Source organism: Perissodus microlepis, chromosome 11, assembly GCF_051167445.1.
Source record: "Perissodus microlepis isolate ML-2025 ecotype Zambia chromosome 11, ASM5116744v1, whole genome shotgun sequence".
Taxonomy (NCBI): domain Eukaryota; kingdom Metazoa; phylum Chordata; class Actinopteri; order Cichliformes; family Cichlidae; genus Perissodus; species Perissodus microlepis.
In genome coordinates, this window is record NC_140471.1 from 24,856,971 (window position 1) to 24,875,907 (window position 18,937).

The window sequence follows — 18,937 nt, forward strand, 5'->3', positions numbered from 1 at the left end:
GTCATGTTTTTATTCTAATAGAGGGATGAAGTGATTTAGTTAAGGGCCAGATTTAAGAAACAAACAACTCTTTCAGTCATTTAGGCCCTCAATGTCAATAAATACACAGTAATGTGAAAAAAGAGCATTTTGATAGGACGATATCCTGTGAAAAGTACAAAAAGTACAACCAGTGATTCAGTAGTTTGCAGAACTACTTTCAGCAGCAATAACCTCAAGTAATTGTTTTCTCTTTGAAGTTATTCTTTACAGCATTACTTCTGTTCATTGAGGTTTGCAGACATTGGTCCCTGCACAGCTTAAGATCAGAGGTCTGGACTCTGACTGGGCCATTGCAACACCTCGATTCTTTTCTTTTTTTAGCACTTCTGTTGTAGATTTGCTGCTGTGCTTGGGATTATGTCCCATTCTTTATAGAGAGCAGTGGCTGGCTTTCTCCTGGCAACCCTTCAAAACAAGCCATATTTCTTCAGCTTTTTTCTGATTGTACTGTCATGAACTTTAACATTTAAAATGCCCACCGAGGCCTGTAGAGTCTGAGAGGTAGCTCTTGGGTTTTTGGTTTTATGTAATATCTCTGAGCATTGCAGAGTGTGATCTTGGGGTGAATTTGCTGTGACATCCACTCCCGGAGAGATTGTAGCACTGTGTTAACACACACCTGAATGCTCCAGACCAGCAAACTGCTAAAACTTCTGCTTTTGTAGAGGTGCTCACACTTGCTGATGATCACTTAATCAAGCTGATTTGATTAGCACCTCCTGGCTGCTACCTACCCTGTTAATTCTCATGTAAACACTAAGGGTGTAGTTAGTTTTTCATAGCGCTGCATAGAGGCCAGTGAACACTTCCTTTTTCACATGCCTATGTGACACAACACCTTCTGATGCTGGTTTTATTAAATATTTTGACCAAACTGAAGACCTTATATGTACTTTATATTTTCTTTTCTTTTTTTTTTTTTTTACAAAATGTAATTTAATTACTACATAATAGATTTTTATTTCAGGTTTTCCACACTTAAACTTTACAATATTTTTTTTAGGTGGTAACCTTAACCTCGCTCAGTGATAAGCTGATATCAAAGTGCTTTGATACTTTACAAATACAAATAATAGTACTGGTACAACAATGTTATTGACAAAAACTACCCAAAGGATCATAGTAAAGGTAGCTGTTCTGCAGAGATACGCATATCAGACATGCATCACTTAATACATACACACATAGGATATATTCATACTGGCTCACTTGGACACATATGGACTTTATATACTTTTATTTGATATGATAGTTAAGTAGTTTAGAATGTATGTATTTCACAAGGCTTCTGGTTTAAATCGTATTGATGCATCCTTAGGCTTTTTAGCATAAGATTTTAATCTTCCTGTAGACCGACCTTATTTAAAATTTTTACCGCCAACAGTAACTGTCAGACAGATATAGTGCAGTAGAGATACGAACTTACATTTCAAGTACTAGCACAAGTGCAAAATGTAAATAGTGCATACACTTAAATGAATGTACTCTTTGCAGTTTCTGTCCAGCACTGAATAATGCACTCCCTCCACACTTTCTCACAGACAAGACAAAACTCTAGAGTTCAAGAAGAGAATAAATCACCACCTGTCAGATCTGTCAAAACTTTTTTTTCTTTTTTAGCAACAAAGTTCAGTTATACAGCCAATCTAGAGACCGTTACACAGAGAAAAAAACAACAAAAAAAGAAACAACAGCTTTGTGTTCACAGCACAGATTGTAAAGATAATCAGATTTCTCAAGAACTGACTTTCAGTATTAAAAAAACACACAACAGATTCAAATGAGCTGTCAAACTAGTTTAGAACAAGAAAAAATGATTTTGTTCATACAAGCTCTGACAACACCGAGTGAGCAGACTCTTTCACATCACACCCACAGACTCAGACTGTGGGGAAATGCTGTTTGAAAACCAGAAGGTGACAGTTCGTAAGGTATAGACCAGTATGGTATGTTTGCAAACCACATTTTCACCCTTTTTTTTCTCTCCCATTAAAATAAAAAAAACAAAATACTGCAACACCTGCAGACAGGACTGTGACATGATCATTACACAAATGTTCAACAGAAATGACTGGGAGAGATAAAGGAGGACTGTTGTTATTACTACAGCCTGCCTACACACTTACAGAAAACAGTCCTGGGTTTTTGAACATGTTGTATGATATGGAGATAAGCAGGCACCTAATTCATAAGAACAAAACCTCGAGTAACAGTCCAGTCACATTTACGGTTTCACAATCAGGCTGCTGTCATGCAGGAACACTCCAGCCTTCCTCTCTACTCACAAAACCTCTAACACTGTAGAAGTCTCAAACCCTGGCAGCAGAACAGGAAACAGGAGTACATGTTTTAGTTGTGGCACATCGTGACTTCCAGTTCAGTTGAAAAACAAACAAACTAAAAACAGCTTAACAAGGTTTTTCAATTCAAGCTTGTTCTCTGTGAACGAGCAGTTCTGTTCTCAGTCTCTGCTACTGTCAAATAAAGTTACCAAAATAAATAATACATCCTGGTTGTGTTATTCTTTTTTAATTACTTTTTCTTTTTTGTCTGATTGGTTTGGAGGAAGAGAAGCGGACAAACACGTTTTCTGTTTGTGTGTTCTGTCTCATGCTGCCAAACTTCATGTTTTCATCTTTTATCCGAGCAGAGTTAAACAGAATTGTACTAAAAACACCTTCTTTGCAAATTTTGAACAAAACCAAGAACAATGTGTGAGTTGTAAGGAATTTTCTTTTCTTTTTTTGTGTCCATTTCCCGTTGTGCACAGCGAAAATTTACAATAGATCATCCTACCTACTGATTTACATTGCATTACTTCCACGTAAGACTTGTGGTTATAAAGTTTTAAAAACTGGATTAGAGCAGATTTATGCAGTTTAAATTGGCTTGAAATAATGGAAATCAAACAACCACAGCTCAGCTCAGGATACAACATTCAATGCAGAAAAAAACAAACATTCAATGCATGTGATTTGTCTAGAGTAAATGTTAAATAAATAATAAAATTAACAAAAATGCAGTGTATGCCATCTTGTCATATTTTTTTTTTTGGCAGTTCTGGACACACAGCAACTCTAAGTCCTGCCTGAAGTTAATGCATCCACCGAGAACAATGTCACCCTGCTCTGCCAATTTATCCAAGAACCAAACAATACAAAAATTACTCTGGTTCAGTGGTCTCTCCTGCAACCAGAGGGGACAGAAGGAAATATGGTCCTCGTCATTATTTTTAACAGCCAGTTTGTGGTAAATATTCCCAATTCTCCACTGAGCGAGAGGGTGAAGTTGGCAGGACAATCGATAATTTGCAGACTGTGGAAATTGCAGATGCTGGGTCGTCCACCTGCAGCATTGTCGTCTTTCCCAGTGGTGAATTTGAAGGAACCACTAAACTGGTTGTTAAAGCTAAGTGAAGTATCATATGCAACCTGCCTGAGTAGTGCCTTGTCAAAATTAATTGTACTCAATGGCAGACAATCTATACAAGGGTGGCCAGACCGAAACAATTACTGACACCAGAGTGGAACACTTTTATTTATGTTGTGTTACATTTTTCCTTCCTGGCTAAATTCTTTTTGCCGAATAGTTACTTTATAGTTACTTTAAAAAAATTTAATATGTAGGTTTTTTTCTCCTAGTAGGAGTAGGACTACACTATGATGGCCCATATATAATATGTCTGTTATTATGTAATACTGAGTTGATACATACACTTAAAGCAATTCATCTGTGTTACGGCCCTAGCTGGGCCTCCTGATACTGCCCTTGTGTGGGCGTGGTGTTTTTCTCCGCCTCCTCCTCTCTTGCTCCACCCCTCTGTCTCTCTCTTGCTCTTCTCTCTCCCCAGGACACAGCTGCTGCTCATTGGACTCATTTACCACCTGGGCCCAGTCAGCAATCACCTCTCTGAGGTCATATAAGCTGGGGATGAGCTGTGAGCAGGGTGGGGTGTTTCTCTGGTGTCTTCTGCTTTGTGTTCTTGGTGTGTAGTGATCCTGCCTGAAGTGTGGAGTTGTGGAAACAGTATAGCTGCTTTACGTGAGTAGTGTGGGCTTGTGGGCCTTGGCAGCAGTAAAGCCAGCTGCTGTTAGTGACAGGGTGAGCTTGTGGGCCCCTGGAAGTGCCTCCCCGTGGTGTGGAGATTTTGTTTGGTTGTTGTGTTCTTTGTTGTTGTAACCTTTTTTTCCCTTTTTCCAAGTGGTATTGGTAAAACGGCGTTGCCGGCTCTTTATGTTAAGATTATCTATAATAAAGACTATTTTATTTACTAAAAACACCTGTCTGTTTTCCTTTCATTCTGTTCTGGACTCATTTGTTACTGGTCCCCTCACTTGCACGCCTAGACCCCTTTGGGGGGACGTAACAATGTGGGGGCTCGTCCGGGATATGAATGGAAGGAACAGCAATTGAGTTTTAGTGAGTTGTTTGCCGGTGGCCTGGTTAGTTGTATGGTATCTGCTGCGCTCTCTCTCCAGTTAGCAAAGGGGAGTGTCTAGCTGAGCGTAAGCTCCTCCTTCAGGCACTCATTTTTTATTTTGCCTTTATTATTTTCGGAGTAATCCCGGGTGGGGATTAGTTCCCTGTCGGGGGTAGGCTTATCGGTGCTTTGTGCACTTGATGCTTAGCCTTTAAAGTTGCCTCGAGCCTGGTACACTCTAGAAGCTAACTAGGCTGAAATTTTAGTAGGTAGGTCTGGGGAGAGGGTCGGCGGTATTTTTATTTATTGGTTAACCTGTGGTCACACATTCCCCCCCCCCACCTGTTTTTCATTTGTGTATTGGAGGTGGTGCTTCTTTGCTGTTACTGTTAGCCTCAGGTAGTTTTAGTTTCAATGGCTACCTTTGATATTGCCGTGTTTAAGGAAAACCCTTCGCTTGTCCAGCTGGACGCCTGTAGGAAGAGGGATTTGCATGAGGTGGCATCATTTTATAGCATTTCTGTCTCCACAGCTCTGTGTAAGGCTGAGCTGAAAGCTGCTCTTGTGTCTGGCTTGGTGGAGAAAGGGATAGTGGCCTTGCCAGTGTCTGCCAGTCCACTTGAGCATGGTGTAGCGTCCCAGCCTGTTCCGCAGGTGCCAGCTCAGGCTGTTGGGCCATTGGTGTCTACACCTGTTGCTCAGGGGCTGCCTGAGGACAAACCCATGACATTGCCTCGCTTCGAACCTCTCTCCATTGAATCAAGTGTAGGCTCGAAGCAGGATGCTAAGATCCGTGTACGCCTGGCTCGTCTCCAGTTGGAAAAGGAGGATCGTGAGAGAGAGTTCCAGCTAAAGAAGGAGTTGGAGCTTAGGCGGTTAGACGCAGAGCTTGCGAGAGCCAGGGAGGTTGAATTGAGAAAGGTGGAGGCGGAGACAGCTGTTAAGTTGCGACAGCTGGAACTCCGGCAGGCTTCCCTTTCTCCGACTGCCTCCATTCGGCAGGCAGACACACCATTTGATGTGGGGAAAAACATTCGTCTGGTTCCAGTGTTTCGCGACACTGAGGTTGACAGTTATTTTGAGTCCTTTGAGCATATAGCCACAGCCTTGCACTGGCCACGGGATTCGTGGGCTATTTTGCTACGATGTAAGCTGGTAGGTAAGGCTCAGGAAGTTTGTTCCTCATTGTCAGCTCAGGACAGTCTGAATTATGACAAGCTGAAAAGTGCCATCCTGCTAGCTTATGAGCTAGTCCCAGAAGCTTATAGGCAGCGTTTCCGGGGATTAAAAAGGGGACAGGGTCAATCCTACCGAGATTTTGCAAGGAAGTTATGTGTTCTTTTTGATCGGTGGTGTGTGTCCAGCAAAGCTACTGACCTGGCGTCGCTACGTGAATTAATGCTGATAGAGGAGTTTAAGAACTGCATCTCCGAGCGCATCGCAGTATACCTCAGTGAACATAAGGTGTCCTCATTACAGCAGGCTGCAACACTGGCTGATGAGTTTGCCCTCATCCATAAAACCAGTGTCATTAAGCACGACCGACGCGATGACCTAGTGAAGGTTAGTGATGTGCCAGCTACACAGTACCCAAAGGGTGAGGTACTCGTGTCCCATTCCAAGGCAAAACGAAAGTGTTTTTTCTGTTTCAAGCCTGGCCATTTAATAGCAAATTGTAAGACCTACAAACAGAAACAGTCAGTCTCAAGGGCTAGGTGTGTACCAGCTAGCAAAGCTGATACAGGTGTGGTTTCAAGAGACAAAACAAAGCTCTGTTTCTTCTGCCACAAACCTGGCCACCTGGTTGCCCACTGTTTGAAAGCAAACTCAAAGCAAAATCGATCTGCTTTCAAAAGAGTGAACTGTGGTTCACAAACAGACAAAGTTGCCAGTCCTAGGCAACAATTGGAGCATAATTGCTCAGTGGTGTCATTTGGTCACTGTCAGAGATCAACTAATTGTAATCTGCCACCTGTTGTCTGTCTTCCGGGTCCAGAGGACCTGCAGTGTGACACATTGTGTACGACACAAACATTCAAACCTGCACCTCTGGTTAACCAGCATGCCTTTCGCCATGACCTAGCGAAGAAGCGTCAGAGAAGTGTTGCTGTAAGGCCTTCTAGCTGCCTGATGGGTTCTCCATATGTGATGGCTCAAACATCTGGCTGTCATTTGGGACACTATGTTGAGGGACTTGAGCCAACCCCGTTCAGTGTTTTCAACCCATCAAAAAGGTCTTGGCAGATTTGGCAGGGTATGCCTAACCGTTATTATGGTGCATAGTAGGTGATATGTTTAAAAGCTGGGTAGGACGTTTTGTGACAAACCACTGGTTTGTATTTATGGGAGGGGGTGTTACGGCCCTAGCTGGGCCTCCTGATACTGCCCTTGTGTGGGCGTGGTGTTTTTCTCCGCCTCCTCCTCTCTTGCTCCACCCCTCTGTCTCTCTCTTGCTCTTCTCTCTCCCCAGGACACAGCTGCTGCTCATTGGACTCATTTACCACCTGGGCCCAGTCAGCAATCACCTCTCTGAGGTCATATAAGCTGGGGATGAGCTGTGAGCAGGGTGGGGTGTTTCTCTGGTGTCTTCTGCTTTGTGTTCTTGGTGTGTAGTGATCCTGCCTGAAGTGTGGAGTTGTGGAAACAGTATAGCTGCTTTACGTGAGTAGTGTGGGCTTGTGGGCCTTGGCAGCAGTAAAGCCAGCTGCTGTTAGTGACAGGGTGAGCTTGTGGGCCCCTGGAAGTGCCTCCTCGTGGTGTGGAGTTTTTGTTTGGTTGTTGTGTTCTTTGTTGTTGTAACCTTTTTTCCCTTTTTCCAAGTGGTATTGGTAAAATGGCGTTGCCGGCTCTTTATGTTAAGATTATCTATAATAAAGACTATTTTATTTACTAAAAACACCTGTCTGTTTTCCTTTCATTCTGTTCTGGACTCATTTGTTACTGGTCCCCTCACTTGCATGCCTAGACCCCTTCGGGGGGACGTAACAATCTGCCTCACATCCACGGCCAATTTAGAATCACCAAGTTACCTAACATGAATGTTTTTGGACAATAGAAGGATGTTCAGTTTGGGGTTCTGAGTCTTGCCCAAGAGGACTTCCGCATGTAGACTGGGAAAGCTGGGGATTGGACGACTGTCTGCTTGGTGCTTGGTGGACAACTTGCTCTATCTCCTGTCCCAGAAAAAAATGTCTTTATAAGGACAAAGGCTCCATAGAAATGGTTTTGCAAAAAGATTTGCTTGAATAACAGTACTTACTGGGCTTCAACCACTGGTTGGAGCAGCCAGAGTTGGATTTGTGACCAGTGGATTCACCACTGGTTTTAATTCCAGAGGCAAGACTCACATAAGTTTAATTTGTCATTAAATAGCAATAAAACACTGTGAGTTAGTATTTAAATTTATCATGAAATGACTGAAGTTTAAGTCTTACTGTCATGTGTCCTCCCCCAGAACAGCCAAAAGAGATGGTGATATTACCAAAGATGATCGATGCTGGACTGTTTGAGCTGATAATAGTGATCACAGTAACCACAATACATGTCACTGTTATCAGAATAAGGTGAATACAAGTGTGTGTGCAAGTCTGAAAGCATATAATTTGTCTGGCACCAGGATTTTATGATGATATATTAGTAACATGACAGGATTTTTATACATTAAACACATTTAGCTGAACTCAGTCAAGCTGTAACTAACTCTATTTTTTTATCACTCAGACATCAGACATCTTTGGTTAGACCATACTGGTGAGTTCCTCTTTTCCCAGTTTCTAACTGCAATAGCAAGTTCAGTTCCTTTTATTAAATCCATTCTGTCTCTTGGATACAGTGGATGCAGTGATGCGTGACTGAAAGAGGTGAGCTCACAGTTGATTTGACAGGTTTAAGTTTTCTTGTTCAAATTTTGATTGTTCAGATGATTCATCTGCTTGAACAATAAAAGAAATTTCAAGCCAACTTTGATGAGAACAAAGAAAGCAAAACTAAGCTCTGAATTATTACACATGCAGGTGCAAGATCCTTTCTACGGTGATGCAGATTGAGACTGAGGGTGTCGCACTTCAAAGAGAGATACAATCCAGCAATTATATATATGTTCTTTTTCTTGGTGATGGGAAAAGGCCCTACAGCTTCTGGATATAAGTTTGTGTATCATTATCTTTTTATTTACTATCATATCATCATAGCCATTAATAATTAAGTAAACCTTAGGCTTAAATCAGCCTCAAAAAAACATCAAACTCTGTCTGAACGCAAGTCTGTCAGAACAGTAACAGATGTGTGCTTTGTTCTGTGGTTTAAAGCAAGCATTAATAAAACATTAGGTTTAACATTACAGTAAAACTCATCGTTTTGCAATTTTACAATGAGCCAAAAAAGAAGAGTTATAGGAACTGTTGTGATATCACTCATAGCTGAAGGGACAGCACTTAAGGGGTTTTTGTGGGCAGTGGTGGTGCACTGTATGTGGAAGTGGGGGTGTGAGTTGTCATCTCAATAAATGAGGCTTCTTTTTTTGGGTGAACACATTTGGTGCATTGTGAAATGAAAAATACAACAAAGAAGGCCAAAGAGATAGAAAATAAATATATGTGACAAAAATGGGACAACATTCCTCTCCCATGAGCCCAGCAGCTGGTTTCCTTGGTTCCCAAATGTTTATGGACTGTTGTTAAGAGGGGATGCTACACAGTGTATAATCTGTCATTTTCAGGCGCTTGCATTCTGTTTGTGATATTTACATTTTACACAGTGTCTTAACTTTTGTCAGAATTCAAATCATGAGCGAATGAGACTTTTTTAAAAAGTGCTGTTGATAAACGAAGCGATCAAACAATGAGAGTCCTGTTCTGAAAGTGGGTGCTTTCAAGACCAGCTGTCAACATAAATGATGGCTGTGAGTTTCCACTTCTTTAGGCCAGTAATGCAGCAACACCCCAATACAACAGGGACCCCGTGTGGTGAAATGATGAACAACACTTCATCTTGGTCTTGGTCACTGAATGCCTTTAAATTGCTGTTAATATGCTGCATAAATCCCTACAGATAGGAAGAATCAGTATTGTAATCATTAAAAAGAGTTGTGCATTACTAAATCAATAACAATAGAGTAATTTATCAAATTATATTGGGAGCAAAATATCAATTAACATCTGTCTTTTTTGTATATCATTGCAGATCTCCAATGCTTAGTGTTCAAATACTGAGTTTGATGTATTCTAATTTATTATGCCTTCCAAATACAGACCACACAGCTACTAGTCATGATGGAACTTTCAGAGAGCTAAATTAATTAGTGAAATTAAATTTTAAAAAGTCTGCCAAAACGTTGTGAGAATTTTTGTAACTTTTAAGCAGAAATGCCCAAAGTCTCTGGTTCCTGTGTGACTTTCTTAGAGTTATTGTAAATCTATTTCAAAATCATTCCCTTCAAACCACCAGTCTTATCTTTGCCATCTATTTCCTGCCAAAACAGAACAGAAAAGAGAAACCACAGAATTGGTAAGGTCTGTGAAAATGGAAAAATTTACGCATCAGTAGCATCAGCAACAACAACAGACAAGTATGTACAAAAGTATAGCGGTAGCAGATCTATGCACTCTCTATGGGACTAAATGACAGATAAAGCGCTGCATTGAAGTTTCTTGAATTTGTCAAAAAAAAAACAACAACAACTAAAAAACCAAAACATTAAATAGCAAATAAAAAAACTTTAAGAGCTTAATATTGTAAACAGCAAATAAATATATAAAGAAATAAAAGTTTACTGCAGACAATATTTCATACCCTCAGTGAAATCACACATGCTAGAAAATTGCCAGTGATAATGATGGTGTTCTGTACACGGCTGCACCATTACAGAAACTTTGCAAACTATATTTTATCAAAAATTACACTCACAACGCAACACCTGAGGACAGGATTGTGACATTTATACTGAGCAATGTTCTTCACAACAGACTGCAGCTTTACAAAACTTACAAACCATACACTCCATCTTTTCATTTCATTTCTTGTATTTGATTTAAAGCTGCAGAAGTAAAGTTTCATATCATAAATAATCAAGTTAACTTTCCATTGTATTTACCACTTAAACATTGGCATGGCATACTGGTTTCTTCATTGCCCAGTGTCTTCTCTATTGATTGTGTAATTTTCTACTTTAATCTTCAACTTCTTCTTTGATGGTTTTCAAAGGAAAAATAACTTTCTGTATTCTGTGGCATTAGTGGCAGAACTCCTCTGCAGGATAAAAGGAGTTGGGTGTGTTACTTAAATCTCCTGCAGAAATACCTACAATATAAACACTGCAGAACTAAAATCAGGTGCAGTTTGTTTTTGCAGTAGTGGTGGAGATTACCATAGAGGCTTTTCACTGCATCATGATAAAAGAAGAAGTTATTTGCATTGATAAAATGTTGGAGGCTTGCAGAAAGTAGCTCACTGTGGCTGTTTGTTCTTTTTTGTCCCTGCAATACAAAAAACAAAACAAAACACCAATTCCAAATAAATTGGGAAAACTATGTAAATGTAAATTTATCCAAAATATATAATATAGAAAATGTATGAAATGCTTATATTGAGAAAATGTACTTTTACTTCATTTTAACAACGTGCCTAAAAAAGGTTGGGACAGGGCCATTTTTACCACTCAGTAGTGTCCCCTCTTCTTTGAACAGCAGTCAGTAAACAACTGGCAACTGAGGAGACCAGCTGCTGGACTTCTGTGAGAGGGATGTTGTCCCATTCATGTCTGAAAAAGGATTCTTGGGTCTTTTTTTGTGGTAGTTTTCTTTCCATGATGTACAAAATGTTTTCAGCTGCCTAAAGGATGCAGGCAGACAAGATAAACTCTCAGACTCTTCTACTACAGTTTTTGTTTTAATAGTTGCAGTATGCAGTTTAGCATTATCTTGCTGAAATCTGCAAGGCCTTCTCAGCGTTACTTTCAGATAACTTCACATTTCTATTTGTCTGATCACAGAACAGTTCCACTTCCCCTCAGTCCTTTATAAATGAGCACTGGCCCAGAGAAGATGATGATGTTTTTGGGTCATGCTCACATATGGCTTTCTTCTTTGCAATGATAACCTACATTTCTACAGACGGCAACTTCTAGAAATGTTGTGTGAGAATCATCCTTGTTTTTAATGCAGTGCTGCCTGAGAGTCTGAAGATCATAGACATGGGTCAATCCTGATTATCAGCTTTGTTGTTTTGTACAGAGTTTTCTTCAGATTGTCTGAATCTTTTGATATTATATAGACCACATAATGCAAAGTCTTCATAATTCAACATTGAGGAAGAATTTTCTGTAATTGCTCCAAAATTCATAAAGACAATTGGTTGCAGACTGGAGAAACAGCACATGTCTGCTTTTGGGTCGTAAATAATGCCAAACATGACCATATTCTTTTGTAATTTTGAGATTTGAGTCTGTGTGGAGGGTAGTGTGTTTTATGTACTGTTTATAAAAACATTTATTTTATATAATAATCTAATAGTTATGAATCCATGGGTTGTTTGCTAAAATATCTGGAGGTTATTCAATTCAGTTCAATTCAATTTTATTTATATAGCGCCAAATCACAACAGCAGTCACCTCAAGGCACTTTATATTGTAAGGTAGATCGTACAATAATACATACAGAGAAAAAACACAACAATCATATGACCCCTATGAGCAAGTACTATGGTGACAGTGGGAAGGAAAAACTCCCTTTTAACTCCTTTTAATTTCTTTTATTTAAAAGAATAAAATAAATATTTAGTCAAAAGTCTTTGTTGGTTTAACTTTTATCAGTGGGTGGTTTTTTAGTCATTGCTGGACTAAAACTAGTTAAGAAAAATATAGTAAAGTAATGATAGGATGTATACAACTTAACTGCAAATTCCATTAATGTACATTTTTCACTGTCTTTCCAACACTGAGTAATGCTCAGCCCCCATGCTATCTCATTCACAGGGAAAAACTCAAAAAATCACCACCTGTCAGATCTGTCCAAACTTTAGCAACAGAGTTTTTTTTCTGCCAATCTAGAGACAGCTACATAGAAAACACAACTCTGTTCTCACAACACAGGTTATAAAGATAATCAAATTTCTCAAGAACTGACTTTCAGTATGAAAAAGCGCACAACAAATTCAGCTCAAATGAGCCTTCGAAATTACTTTGCAACAAGAAAAACTGATTTTGTTCACACATGCTCTGACAGCACTGAGCGAGCAGACACTTTCACACCCACAGACTGACACTGTGAGGAAATGCTGTTTGAAAACCAGCAGGTGACAGTTTGTCAGGTACAGACCAGCGTGGTATGTTTGCAAACCACATTTTCACCCTTTTTTTCATACAGTAAAAACACTGCAACACCTGCAGGCAGGATTTTCACATAATCTTTAAGTAATGTTCTGAATTAAAATACTGTGGGAGATAAAAGAGTACAGCTTTGTTAGCACTACAGCCTGTGCCATATCATGGAAAACTACCTGCAACCAAAAACACTCCTTGATTGAACATAACTAACAGTATAGAAGCAAGCAACAATCAAGTCAAAGAGAAAACCTTTAAACAGAATAAACGTCCAGCAAACTTCACTTTCACAACCACAATCTAGTCCTGTATTACATGTTTTGTGTGTGTTTAAGGCTGTTGTTATGTTTGAGGATTTAGAAAAGAAGAAAGAAAAAATTGAAACAGTCTACTTGCAATTACTATTCAAGTCTCAAAACTTTGCAACCAAATTGAAACTGGCTGTCATGACTGGAGAAGAAAATGAAGGACCCACCGACATAGACAGGAGTAAGACTCATGAGTAACAGAGCTAACAGATTAAATAACAGAGTCTGTCTTAAAACATGATCACTTTCCCAGGTGATGGAGTCGGGGGGCGGGGTGCTGTCTCAAAATCTCAAAAGATTAGAATAGCTCATTTTGAATTTAAGTGAAATTCTGCGCAAACAGTATAAATACAACATGTGTCTTGGTTTAGTTCAGAACACACCACAACAGTAATGGGAAAATTGTCCAGAAGACGGTCATCAAGACCCTCCACAAAGGTGGTAAGGTCATAGCTAAAGAGGCTGTTTGCAGAGCGCTGTACCAAAATATACTGACTGTCTTTTAGGTACATTTGAAGTATTTTAATTAGTTCGTGGAAAGGTGACAGTGATGTCTGTTGTTTGAAACAATTGTCAAGAAAAGTTGAGTGAAGAACTTGCGAGAGGTTCACAAAGATTGAATTGAGGCTGGTGTTAGTGCATCGAGAGTCACCACACACAGACATCTTCAGGAAAGTCATGTTAACCAGTAATGCTGAACAAGGGACAATGTGACAAGCCTCACCTGGGCTGAGGAGGAGGAGAACTGAACTGCTCCTCAGTGATCCAGTCTTCTTTTCAGATGAAAAGAAATTTTGCATTTAATTTGGAAATCACATTTTAGAGTCTGAATGAAGAGCAGAGAGTCACAGAATCCAAGTGTTTGAAGTCCAGTGTGAAGTTTCCACAGTCTGTGATGATTTTGGGTGCCATGTGATCTGCTGATGTGTCTAAAGTCAATACACAGTCAACACAGCCAACTACCAGGACACTTACTTCATGGCTTTACCTGCTTTATGAAGATGCTGATTTCCTTTCTCCAGCAGGACGTAGCATCCAACATACATGAACTGAACCCCACAGAGAAGCTGCAACATATTATCAAGATGAAGATGAGAAACACCCGACTCCGAATTACAGTTGAGCTGAAGGCCTCTGTCAGAACACCCAGTGCCTCATGCTGATCACCTTCATGCTATGGCACACTTATGAAGTAGTGGTGAGCATATAAATAAATAAACTTTTCACAAGTTGGACATTTCTGTATTGTAAACAAGTTTTGGTGGAACTTGTTCTAAAGATTTGAGACACTGTTTCCTGATTTTAACAAAACCATAATCATCAAAAAGGGGTTTAATTATTCCACTTTGGATCTAATGCCTATAGAATATATGCATCTAAAGTTTGGCTTTTTTAATTAAATTGTGGAAAAATTAAGTTTTATATATAAAACTTGATAATTACAAACAGAACTATTACACATCACAATCTGCTGAACACTTATTTTCTTATTTCCTTCCATCCCATCAAATAAAAAACACAAATAAAAAACAAAATCTCCAAATAAAGATTTATTTATTCTTTTACTTCTAAATTCTCTTTTGGTTGTGTTGTTTTAATTTTATTTTAATTTTGCTTTGTTCTTCTCTTTGGTTTGGACAAAGAGGAACTCTGTGTGCTTACTCACACTTTGTAATTGTGGTTCTCTTTGCAAACACTTTTTCTCAGTGTTTGCCACATGTTGTATCAATTTGAGTCTCCTGCTGCCAGACTTTGTGTTAACATCAAAGTGGACCAAATCAGGAACACTGTGTGATTGCTAAGACGTCTTCTTTTTTGTCCACTGCCTGTTGTGCACAATGAAAATTTGCAACAGAATATCCTTCCTGCTGTTCACGCTTATTTACATTTCATTACACACAGGTAAGACTCTTATGTTTGTACTTCTTTTCTGCACAGTATATTCTAGAATAAATGTTATTAGAATTAACGTTATTACTAAAATAATAGTGGAAAAAAGCAGCTTTTTTAGCCTTAACTTTTTTCCACTATGTCACAATTTAATTTTGGCAGTTCTGGGTGCAAAACAACTCAAAGCCTCGGCTGAAGTGTCTGCATTTATTGGAAATGATGTCACCATGCCCTGCCAATTAATCCAGCAGCCAGAGAATACAAATATTACTCAGGTTCAGTGGACTCTCCTGCAACCAGAACAAGAGGGAGTCCCCCTTATTGTTTATAACAGTCAGCTTGGGTTGAATATTCCCAATTCTCCACTGAGCCAGAGGGTGAAGTTGGCAGGACAATCGCTGATTATTAAGGCTGTGGAAATGGCAGACGCGGGGTTGTACACCTGCAGCATTTCCGCCTTTCCCAGTGGTAAATTTGAAAGAATCACCAAACTTGTTGTTGAAGGTAAGTAAAGTTATCTGATCTGTTTGATTCAGAAACACTAAATTAATATTTTTAAAGAACCCTCAACATTTGCTAAAGTTATACTTTTGACTTTTGCTAATTCCCATAATTACAATTAACAATGTGAGTCTGCTGTTTAAATGGAAAGGATGCATTTGGACTATGGGATTGTAATCTTACTGTGAGGCGACTGTGCTAACCTCGTCACATCCGTGCAAATATTTAGGAACAAAGGCTGCATGGAAATAGTTCAACAACATGATTTGTTTGAAAAATAGTTACTCTCATAGGTTTGAATTATTAAATAACAACATCAGAACTATTACCTTACATCATGTGTCTGAGGTTATAATCTTATTGTTGTGTTTCTCCCATAACGATACCAAGGTGAGATGGTGAGATTACCAAAACTGATCGCTTTTGGAGTATTCTTGGTGATAAATGGGGCCATGATAGGCACGACTTATTTCATAATTAGAAGAAGAAGGTTTGTACAAGTGTGTGTGTGTGTGTGTGTGTGTGTGTCTGCCTGTCTGTCTGTGTCTGTGAGCTGTTAGAAAGCATATTTCTTCCAGGACCAAGAATGTGTCATTATTAAATATTACTGCGCAACGTTTGTCAGCAAGTCAATATTTATAGCTGAGAAAATTGACTGCTGAAATCAGGTATTTATACTGTAACCAATCACAAAACTCCAGGATGAGGATTTTATCATGACATATTAGTATCACAACAGCATTTTTTAAATGTATTTACTAAACATTTACAGTTGAAATCAGATACTGAAACCATAGCCAATCACAAATCTCTATTTTTATCACTCAGACGTAACGTTGTCTTTGATCATCGGGTCTACACAGGTGAGTTCTACTTCTCTAAATTTCTAATACAGAGCAGCAATTTATTTTATGGCTTTAGTCTCGTTTCATTTCCTTTTAATAAAACTATTCTGTCTTTCAGATACAGTTGAAACAGTGATGTTAGACTGAAAGAGGTGAGCTCACAGCTGGTTTAATTTAAGATTTCTAGCTCAATTTTTTTTAATTTAGTTACATTGACAAAAACAAATTTGAAATCAACCTGATGAAAACAAAGAGAATAAAAGCAAGTACTGAACTGTTACACGTGCAGGTACAAGATCTTTTCTGCAGTGATGTCGAGTTCAAACCATGCTGAAATATACCTCATCCTCCGCTGACAAGCATAAAGAGACTCAGGATGTTACGCTTCAAATGAAGATACTCTTTTACATTACTCATTACAACAGTTACATCTTCATAGCAATGGATACATAAAGTAAAGCCTACAAGATGCTACTGGTCTATATTTCCCTTAAAGCTTTTTTTTTCTTGTCTCAATGCATGCCTGCCGAAAGGGTAGTAAATGCATGCTTGGTTCTGTGGTTTAAAGCAAACATTGGCCAATCTTTGCATTACAGCAAAGTTTTTCAATTTACAATTTCACAATTTGCCTAAAGAGAGGAAGTCATAGGAAGTATTCCTGCATTGCACATTCCCAGAAGGGACACCACTTAAAGGTGTTTTGGGGCAGCAGTGGCCCAAAATGTGGAAGGTTTAATGGGTGTTAGAGTTGTCACTGCAATATATGATTGGCCACCACGGCGCTCCATATATTTGCCTGGTTTGTTTCTCCTGATGGTGTACCTCTGTGAAAGGTATTGAGGGCTATTTGCAATCAAAAGATTTAGTTGGGTCTTTTGGCTGTTGGTTCCAAAATCAATTGTTGGCTGTGAATATTTCTTCCATGAGCCAGTAGCAGAACAAGCTTCAGTGCAACGGGGACCTCATGTGCTCAATTGATGAAATGCAATTAACCTTTAAATTTGGAAGTGTTCAAATCAAACTTGAAGACCTACCTATCTTCAAAGGCTTATATATATATGTATATGTATATATATATATTTACACACACACATATATGCTTGTTAGACATTTGCATATAAGACTATGCTTGTGTATAAATGAATGTCTTGTAATCTTTTTACCTCATTTATTATAATTTCTCTTTTTATTTTGACTACTTTGGCCGACATTTGATGTCTTTTAAACGTGCTATACAAATAAAAACTTAACTTGACTGTTAAATTGCTGCACAACATCATTTGTATCATTTGTATCATTTTCAAAACTGTTGAGGCATTTTCATAACAGAATCATCTCTGCAAAAGACACACACAAAAAAAAATCGAAACCTTTTTCATACATGTCAAAGCAAAGTCAGTCAATCCCTTCAACTCTGCAACCAATCAGTACAAACCGTGTCACCACTAGTTTAAAGACAGACACAAAATCAAACTTTATGGAGTCTGGAAAATTGCCTGCAAAATATGTGTGCCTAGTGTAAAGTAAATAGCATTCAGACATGACAATAAAATGTGTTTACACAATATCACTTTTTCTTTCAGCTGCTTCATTTCAGGGGTATACACAGCTGATCATCTTACTCCATTTTACTCTATTCCCAGCATCCTCCTCTGTCTCACCAACCCTCTGCATGTCCTTCTTCACATCTTCTATGTGGTCTTCTTCTTTTCTTCCTGCCTGGCAGCTCCATCTTTGGCATACTTTGTCCAGTACATCCACTATCCCTCCTCTGCACACATCCAAACCATCTCAGTCTTGCCTCTCTAACTTTACCTCTAAAACTGTCAACCTGAACTGTCCCTCTGATATATTCATTTGTAATCTTGTTCATCCTGCTCACTCCCAATGAAAATGTCAGCATCTCCAGCTCTGTCTCCTGTCTTTTTGTCAATGCAGTCTTCAAACCATAAATCATAAATCACACTTCACTCTTGTTGCTGTCCCCCTGTCACAAATCCCCCCGACACTCATCTCCAACCACTCAACCCTTCCTCCAATCTCTTCTTCACGTATCTTGTGCACTATTCTTACATTTTTATCATTTCAGTTCCCTCACTTTCATTCACATACATGTATTCTCTTCATGTCTCCTGCTCTCTTTCATCTGCTCCTGCTCTAGCTCTAGCTCTAGCTGGCAACACTCCCATACCATTCAGAGCCTGTTTAGACTCCTCCCCAAACTCTGTGCAACATTTAACCAACAATTTTATCCTATAATTACTCTCTTCCTCTTCTTGGTTTCCAAAGTGATCCTACACACACTACCATTCGATGCTGTCTAGCTTCATTCTCCCCTGATACCACTTTGCTATTGCTTTTAGATTGCACCTTGTTCCACTTTTATGTTCCTCCCTTTTCTTCACCACATCCATTTCCTTTCTTTATGCAAAATACACCACCATCTGTCCATCCCAATTCCTCCTCCTTAAAATAATGCCTGTCCAACACTTTCTCATCACCTCTGTTCAGTTCACTGACATGTCCACTGAAGTCTGTCCCAGTCACCACTCTCTCCCCTCTGGGAATACTCTGCACCCCTTCATTCATCTTACTCCAGACTTCCCCTCTCTCA

General features: G+C 39.2%; 1 protein-coding gene and 1 long non-coding RNA gene across 4 annotated transcripts; both read left to right on the forward strand.

The window, feature by feature from the left end:
- The first annotated feature begins 56 nt into the window (after positions 1 to 56).
- On the forward strand, positions 57 to 14,621 carry LOC146377967 (uncharacterized). The gene is made up of 4 exons (XM_084943534.1): positions 57 to 8,025; positions 8,183 to 8,212; positions 8,295 to 8,322; positions 8,476 to 14,621. Exon 1 carries the CDS (start codon positions 4,877 to 4,879, stop codon positions 6,743 to 6,745), a length of 1,869 nt encoding a protein of 622 aa, XP_084799660.1. The 5' UTR covers positions 57 to 4,876; the 3' UTR covers positions 6,746 to 8,025; positions 8,183 to 8,212; positions 8,295 to 8,322; positions 8,476 to 14,621.
- Positions 14,622 to 14,641: 20 nt separating this feature from the next.
- LOC146377968 (uncharacterized) lies at positions 14,642 to 17,585 on the forward strand. Of its 3 annotated transcripts, none has more exons than XR_014801627.1 (4): positions 14,642 to 15,968; positions 16,307 to 16,341; positions 16,442 to 16,475; positions 16,613 to 17,585. It is a non-coding gene; the product is annotated as an uncharacterized LOC146377968 (long non-coding RNA). The 3 variants fall into 3 exon arrangements; XR_014801628.1 differs by having other exon boundaries at positions 14,642 to 15,481; positions 15,869 to 16,341; XR_014801626.1 differs by having other exon boundaries at positions 14,642 to 16,341.
- Positions 17,586 to 18,937: the final 1,352 nt, after the last annotated feature.